Raw genomic sequence first — 8,158 nt, 5'->3', positions numbered from 1 at the left:
GGAAGGAATGCTGCTAAAGCTGAAACTCCAGTACTTTGGCCACCTCATGCAAAGAGTTGACTCATTGGAAAAGACTGATGCTGGGAGGGATTGGGGGCAGGAGGAGAAGGGGACGACAGAGGATGAGATAGCTGGATGGCATCACTGACTCGATGGACGTGAGTATCAGTGAACTCCAGGAGTTGGTGATGGACAGGGAGGCCTGGCATGCTGCGATTCATGGGCTTGCAAAGACTCGGACACGACTGAGCAACTGAACTGAACCAGTTTCTGTACTAAGATACTTTTCTAACAGAAATGTCCTTTGATTTTCAGCGTGGCTTTGTGACAGGTGGTGCAGATAAATCTGTCAAGTTCTGGGATTTTGAGTTGGTAAAAGATGAAAACAGTACCCAGAAAAGGTGAGTAGACTTTTTTTTTTTTTTTAATTTGTGTCCATTTGTTGGAGTGAAAATGAGGCACCACTGAATGGGTTTTTGACGCATGTATTTCTGTTGAGCTCTAGAAGGTCTTGGGAGACTTTGCCTCTGTACTCATTTTTCTTGATGCTTTCCATGATGCTAGACTTTCTGTGAAGCAAACCCGAACCTTGCAACTAGATGAAGAAGTTCTGTGTGTCAGTTACTCTCCCAATCAAAAGCTGTTGGCCGTGTCTTTGCTGGACTGTACTGTGAAAATTTTCTATGTTGACACTTTAAAGGTACGATGGTTATGCCTATGGGTATTTTCTTTCTGACTGAACTTGGGTTGAGACTATAGAGTAGTGGCCTTGACTATTTCCAGCAGTAATATCTTTTTGAAAGCTGGTTTGTGAATCAAAACATTGCAAGTGCACTAGGAAGGCTGGATTTCTGAAAGAATCCTTTGGTTCATAAATTTTGTTTAAAGCAAGTTATATTTCACATGTTCAGAAAAATCTGTGGACAAGAAATCCTGTAGCAGCCAGTAGTTTTAAGAGAACTGCTCGCTGTCCTAGGCAATGATCCCACACTTGGCAGTACCTCAGGATCATTTGGGTTGCTTTTAAAAATATGGATTACTGGGCTCTACATCCAGAGTCTCCGTGGAACTGTATTAGGCCTGGAGGTATTGTTGTGAACCAAGTGCTCCCCAGACTCTTCAGCTAAGAGATCCAGAGAACATCCCTGTGCTGTGTGCTGACTGAGGGAGTAGGCCTCAGCAGCATCACAGGCTCCACTCTACTGCAGTGTTCTTGGCAAGAGCATGTAGGGCTTTATGCTAAGTTGTATGGGTACAACCTTCAGTGGTTTGTCGTCTTCTTTGAAACACAGACATAAAAACAATTCAGGACAGTGTTTAGCACTGTATTTAAGGTTATAGTTTAGATCTACATATAATAAATTATGCCTGCATTTTATAGATGGACATAAGTTGTTTATATTCTTTTTTTTTTTTTAATATTTAGTTTTTTCTCTCACTATATGGACACAAACTGCCTGTAATATGTATGGACATATCTTATGTAAGTAAAATTTAAATAGTGTCTCAGTGACAAGTTATCTTTTCTAAAGTGCTTTGTTCGTTCTTGGCTTGACAGCTTCACTTCAGTGTTTTTCAGTCTGGTATATAACTGACTATCCTAAAAAAATTACAAAAGTATTTATTATAATCATACCTTAAGTATATATTTCTTTAATTGTTTTAGGATGTTTTCACAGATACCTGAATTAATCCTCTTAACTAACTACCTGGTTTGGATTCCCCAAATAGTATTTTCTTGTCTAAAGGACTATAATTGGTAGAATACCCTAAATTGTGAAGGACTTTCAAAAATGCATCCCTGCTTTGTTCTGAAGTATAACGTTCATAAGAAAAATGGAACTTTGCAATATTTATGGTATTTTTCACTGTGTATACTTTTAGTCTCTTGACCAAAGTCATATGTTTTGCAGTGTCTAGTTATGAGTGGCAGTATGGAGGGGTGGGATGGTGTGGGAGGTGGGAGGGAGGTTCAAGAGGGAGGGGACATATGGCTGATTCATGTTGATGTATGGCAGAAACCAACACAATATTGTAAAGCAATTATCTTCCAATTAAAAATGAAAAAAAATCTAGTCTGTGTAAAAGGAATTGGCCCCCGCCCTACCTATCTGCACTCAGTGCATGAACAGAATAAATTGGTGTCAGAAAATATTTTTCTTCTTACGTGGACAGCCGTTTGAACTAGGTGCTAAAATAGAAGAGAAACAGTGATAGGAGACATGGCATAAAAATGTCTAGGTCGTAAGCATTCTAGTAGCTTCTTTCCCAGGCTCATTCTTCTCTTTTCCCCTTTTCTCTGCCCCCAGCTCTGTCAAACTCTGTGACAGAGATTAGGGAGTCTTTATCCTATCAATTTAAACAAAGTAAACAGATAACCTACATCAAAGCACAACACTGCCCTGTAGCAGGACCAGAAACACCTGAGCCACACAGTTCTTGCTCACTTAACAAGCTTTTTAAGTAGATTTGTAGGTAAAAGCAGGGATGTGGGTGCTCTTGATACAGAGATGAAATTAATTTTTTGGCACTGACATTGACATTTTTGAAAGAAATGGGATAAATGTTCTGGTTAACTTTTCTCTATCTAATCAGGGTTTCGGATGAACTAGTAACGTTTCACTTCCCTCCCTTCTAGGATGGAGCACTGATAGCAACTGGCTCTGCAGACAGGAACGTGAAAATCTGGGGTCTGGACTTTGGGGACTGCCATAAGTCTCTGTTTGCACATGATGACAGGTAGATGTCATCTTTTCAAAGACCTCCTGTTGAGTTACCTATCAGTGTCATTTCCTGGGAGCATCTTTTAGTGTTCTCAGATAGTCAGAAATTTAAAATTCTATTAATAAAACTCTAGAACTAACTGTCCAAAAGCGATTTATGTGTGTGTAAAACCTTAATAATGAGGAGATTGATGACGTTTGAGTATTTCTCTCACTTTTCAGTGTGATGTACCTAAGGTTTGTGCCCAAGTCTCACCTCTTCTTCACTGCTGGGAAAGACCGTAAGATTAAACAGTGGGATGCAGACAAATTTGAACACATACAGACTCTAGAGGTAACCTCTTGCCTACTTTGATGTGCTCAGTACTTCTTTTAAGGTTGAGCATTGATTTCCCACCAGTGTAGCAGTCTATGAATAAGGTATTCTCACTCAGGATTTCTGATTTTGTCTTTACTCTCTGCAGGGGCACCACCAGGAAATATGGTGCTTGGCTGTAAGCCCCAGTGGGGACTACGTTGTATCATCATCCCATGACAAATCTCTGAGACTTTGGGAGAGAACCAGGGAGCCTCTTATTCTTGAGGAAGAAAAGGAGATGGTAAGGACTTCAGGCTTGGTAGGTATCAGTCCCTGACACGCTGACTCAGCTGAAGGTTCCTGTCTAGTTCTGCCACACCTCACATTCAGTGCTAGTCCACTGGCCTCCAGAAGATGTTTACAAGACTGCCAACACCACTTGGGCAGCCCAGTGGAGATAAAGATCCCAGGAGGGGGTTAGATTGTGAAAGAAGCAGCTTCTCACTGCCTTACTTCACATAATGATCATGTTTTATCTTTGAAATTAATTCATATCCATCTCTTGACAGCAAAGGGAAGCAGAATATGAAGAGAGTGTGGCCAAAGAAGACCAACCAGCAGTAAGTAGATCTTCCGGGATCCTCATACTGTGCCCTGTCATTTTCTTACTGGCATTTACTGTAATTTCAAGAATTTCTAATGGAATTAGAACTGGGGCTAGATGCCAAAGTCATCTGCAGCTGATATGAGAAAGAATCTGTGTAGTCCTTCTTAATTTAGCTGTATATCCTGATTTTATGGGACAAATGACTTGGTATTAAATGATTGTCATTCTTGCTTTTTTTTTTTTTTTGAGGGAGGCTTTAGGGAACTGTTTCACTGTAAATCAAAAATCAGAAAGAATTGAGAAATGAAGCAATCTCTTTAATCATGTGTTGTAGAGCAGAGTATTCTTATGATAATGCATGTAACACATTTAACATAGTGACTGGCACTTACTCCTGGAGAAGAGAATGGCAACCCGCTCCAGTATTCTTTTCTGGAGAATTCCATGGAGAGAGGAGCCTGGTGGGCTACAGTTCAAGAGGTCGCAGAGTCGGACATGACTAACACTTTTCACTTTCTTTCCCTGGCACTTACTAATTTCTCATTTAATGGTAGCTGATAACACAATGTAACAACAGTCATCATAACATAGTATGTCTATTCTTTTCTGGATAGAAGATTAATTTGTTGGTTCTTTAACAAACATCAGTGTTATGTTAAAAGGATCTCTTTGTTTCTGGCAGGTTCCAGGAGAGACTCAAGGTGACAATTACTTCACTGGAAAGAAAACTATTGAAACGGTCAAAGCAGTAAGTTGATATAGAATGTTGTGTCTCATTTTAATTTTTTATTTCCAAAAAGTATTTTATTAAAATCTAAAGAAAAACAAAGGAAATAATTACAAGAAATAAAATAGCATGAAATTGCCCTGTTCCCATATTTGACCCTAAAATCACCAAATAAGCTTTAAGAGCCCCTAGTCTAATCTCTTTACTTGATGGCAGAAGTTCTCAGAGTGGAGCCCCCAGACCTACTGAATCTGAACCACAGGGGAGGGGTTAGCAATAAGTGGGGGTTTTTGTTTGCTTTTTTTATTATAGACGTTTTAAAGATCGAAGTATAGTTGATTTACAGTGTTGTGCTAACTTCTGCCGTATAACAAAGAGATTCAGTTATATACATTCAGTTCATATATATGTGTATACACACACATTCTTTCAAACTCTTTCCCATTATGGTTTATCATGGGATACTGAATGTAGCTCTCTGTGCTATACAGTAGCATTCCATATGCAGTAGCTTACATCTGCTAACCCCGGCTTGCCACTCCATCCCTCCCCCAAAGCAGCTATGAATCTATCCTCCATATCCATGAGTCTGTTTCATAGACAGCTTCTTTGTCATGTTTTAGATCCCGCATATAAGTAATATTATATGGTATTTATCTTTCTCTTTCTGACTTACCCAGTATGAAAATTCCTAATTGCATCCATGTTGCTGCAAATGGCATTATTTCCTCCTTTTTTTATGACCAAGTAGTATTCCATTTTATATGCGTACCACATCATCTTTATCTATTCATCTGTCAGTGGACATTTAAGTTGTTACCATGGCTTGGCTTTTGTGAATAGTCCTGCTATGAACATAGGGTTGTGTGTATCTTTAGATTACAGTTTTGTTTGATTGTATGCCCAGGCGTGGGACTGCTGGATCATATGGTAATTTGATTTTTAGTATTCTGAGGAACCTCCATACTGTTTCTATAGTGGCTGAACCAATTTACATTTCCACCAACAGTGTAGGAGGTTTCCGTTTTCTCCACATCCTCTCTAATTGTTATTTGTAGAGTTTTTAATGATGCCCATTCTGACCAGTGTGAGGTGGTACCTCGCTGTAGTTTTGATTTGCATTTCACTGATAGTTAGCAGTGTTCGGCATCTTTTCTTGTGCCTATTGACCATCCGTATTTCTTTAGAGAAATGTCTCTTTAGATCTTCTGTCCATTTTTTGATTGGGTTGTTTGTTGTTGAGTTGTAGGAGATGTTTGTGTATTTTGGAAATTAAGCCCTTGTTGATCACATCATTTCCAGATATTTTCTCCCATTCTGTAGGTTGTTTTTTGTTTTTGTTTTTTATGGTTTCCGTTGCTATGCAAAAGTCTGTCCCATTTGTTTTTTATTTCTATTGCCTTGGGAGACTGACCTAAGAAAACATTGGTAGAATTTATGTCAGAGAATGTTTTGCCTATAATCTTTTCCAGGTGTTCCATGGTGTCATGTCTTATGTTTTAAGTGTTTAAGACATCTTGAGTTTACTTTTGTGTATGGTGAGAGGGTGTGTTCTAGCTTTGATTTACATGCAGTTGTCCAACTGGCCAACACTTGCTGAAGACTTTCCTCACTATATGTTCTTGCCTCTTTTGTTGAAGATTAGTTGACTGTGTACGTATGGGTTTATTCTGAGTCTCTGTCCTGTCCCATTGACCATCTGGAACAGTCTTTGTGCCGGTACCACACTGTTTTGATTCCTGTAGCTCTGTGCAAAAGAATTGTCTGAAGTCTGCCTCCTGCTCTGTTCTTTTTTTTCAGGATTGCTTTAGCAATTGTGGATTTTTATGGTTTCATATAAATTTTAGGATTATTTGTTTTATGAAAAATGTCATGGGTAACTTGATAAGGATCACTTTAAATCTGTAGATTGCCTTAGGTAGTGTGCCCATTTTAACAATATTAATTCTTCCAATCCAAGAGCATGGGATATCTTTCCATTTCTTTGAATCCTCTTCAGTTTTATTAATAGTTTATGGTTGTCAGTGTGCTAGTCTTTAATTTCCTTGGTTGGGTCTACTGCTGCTGTTGCTGCTGCTAAGTCACTTCAGTCATGTCCAACTCTGTGCGACTCCATAGACGGCCTCCTACCAGGCTCCTCTGTCCCTGGGATTCTCCAGGCAAGAACACTGGAGTGGGGTGCCACTGCCTTCTCCAGTGCATGAAAGTGAAAAGTGAAAGTGAAGTCACTCAGTCGTGTCCGACTCTTAGCGACCTCATGGACTACAGCCTACCAAGCTCCTCTGTCCATGGGATTTTCCAGGCAAGAGTACTGGAGTGGGGTGCCATTGCCTTCTCCGTTTTCTTTATGGCCTTTGTTTTAAAGTCTAATTTGTCTGATATGAGTATTGCAACCCACACTTTCTTATCATTTGTGTTTGCATGGGCTATCTTTTTTATATGCCCTCACTTTCAATCTATATGTGTCCTTTGCCCTAAAGTAGGTCTCTGGCAGGCAGCATATTGTAGCTTTTTTTTTTTAATCCAGTCTTCCACTCTGTCTTTTGATTGGAACTTTTAGTCCAATGTTTGATAATTAAGGTAATTATTGATACATATTTATGGCCATTTTAACCATGTTTTCATATTGATTTTACATTTTTTCTTTGTCTCTTTTTCTTTGTGTTGTTCTTTTGTGGTTTCTTTCCCTTTTGATTATGTTCTCTTTTTGATTTTTTTGACTCTGGTGTATGCTTTGAAGTTGCCCTGTGTTTCAAGTATGTGGACCCCATTCTATATCTACTTGCTTCAGTTGGTAGTCATATAGGTCAAACCCATTCCGGGAAGTGAAAAAACAAAAAACAACCCTGCATTTTCTTACTCTCCTGTCCCACAGTTTATGATTTTGATGTCCTCTTTCACATCTTCATCCTTTTGCTATTCATTGTAGTTACCATCATTTTCACAAAGACGTTTTCTTTTTTTTTCTTTAATCTGTATGTTGGCTTATTGAAGTGACTTACTTTCCAGTTGTGATTTTTCTCTTTCCTATCTATTCTTACTAATTTTCTATTTACAGAAGACCTATAATATTTGCTTTAGGATGGATTTAGTATTGCTGAATTCTTTTAGTTTTTGCTTGTCTGAGAAATTCTGTATATCTCCTTCTATTCTAAATATAATCTTGCTGGGTAGAGTATCCTAGGATGAAGATTTTTCCCTTTTAGGACTTTGAATATATCTTGCCACTCCCTTCTGGCCTGCAGTGCTTCTGTAGAGTAATCAGCTGATAGCCTTGTAGAAGTTTCCTTGTGATGAACTTTTTTTTTTTCTTGCTGCCTTGAGAATCATCTGTATTTTGCCATTTTTATTATAGTGTGTCTTGGTGTAGGTCTGTTTGGATTTACTTTATTTGGGCCCTTCTGTGCTTCCTCTACGTGAATATTTGTTTCTTTAGGTTTGGGAAGTTTTCAGCCATAACTTCTTCAAATACAGTTTTAATCTCCTTTTCTCTTTCTTCCCCTTCTGGAGCTGTATTATGTGTAAATTGGCACGGCACAATTTATTATTATCCCATCAGTTCAGTTTAGTCACTCAGTCGTGTCCCACTCTTTGCAACCCCATGAATTGCAGCACGCCAGGCCTTCCTGTCCATCACCAACTCCCAGAGTTCCCTGAGACTCACGTCCATCGAGTCAGTGATGCCATGCAGCCATCTCATCCTGTGTCGTCCCCTTCTCCTCCTGCCCCCAATCCCTCCCAGCATCAGAGTCTTTTCCAGTGAGTCAACTCTTCGCATGAGGTGGCCAAAGTACTGGAGCTGT

At 39.2% G+C, this 8,158-nt stretch overlaps 1 protein-coding gene across 2 annotated transcripts in view; it reads left to right on the top strand.

The window, feature by feature from the left end:
• Positions 1-8,158, top strand: part of WDR3 (WD repeat domain 3) — a 39,547-nt gene that overhangs the window by 22,692 nt on the left and 8,697 nt on the right. For both annotated transcript variants that reach the window (XM_010830713.1, XM_010830712.1), the window contains exons 14-21: positions 316-401; positions 565-700; positions 1,427-1,483; positions 2,639-2,739; positions 2,946-3,057; positions 3,188-3,322; positions 3,591-3,641; positions 4,311-4,376. In XM_010830713.1, the coding sequence (XP_010829015.1) occupies positions 316-401; positions 565-700; positions 1,427-1,483; positions 2,639-2,739; positions 2,946-3,057; positions 3,188-3,322; positions 3,591-3,641; positions 4,311-4,376 (744 nt within the window). The remainder of the gene's footprint in view (positions 1-315; positions 402-564; positions 701-1,426; positions 1,484-2,638; positions 2,740-2,945; positions 3,058-3,187; positions 3,323-3,590; positions 3,642-4,310; positions 4,377-8,158) is intronic.

Source organism: Bison bison, unplaced genomic scaffold, assembly GCF_000754665.1.
Source record: "Bison bison bison isolate TAMUID 2011002044 unplaced genomic scaffold, Bison_UMD1.0 scf7180017864519, whole genome shotgun sequence".
Classification (NCBI taxonomy): Eukaryota; Metazoa; Chordata; class Mammalia; order Artiodactyla; family Bovidae; genus Bison; species Bison bison.
This window is presented reverse-complemented; position numbering and strand designations above follow the sequence as displayed.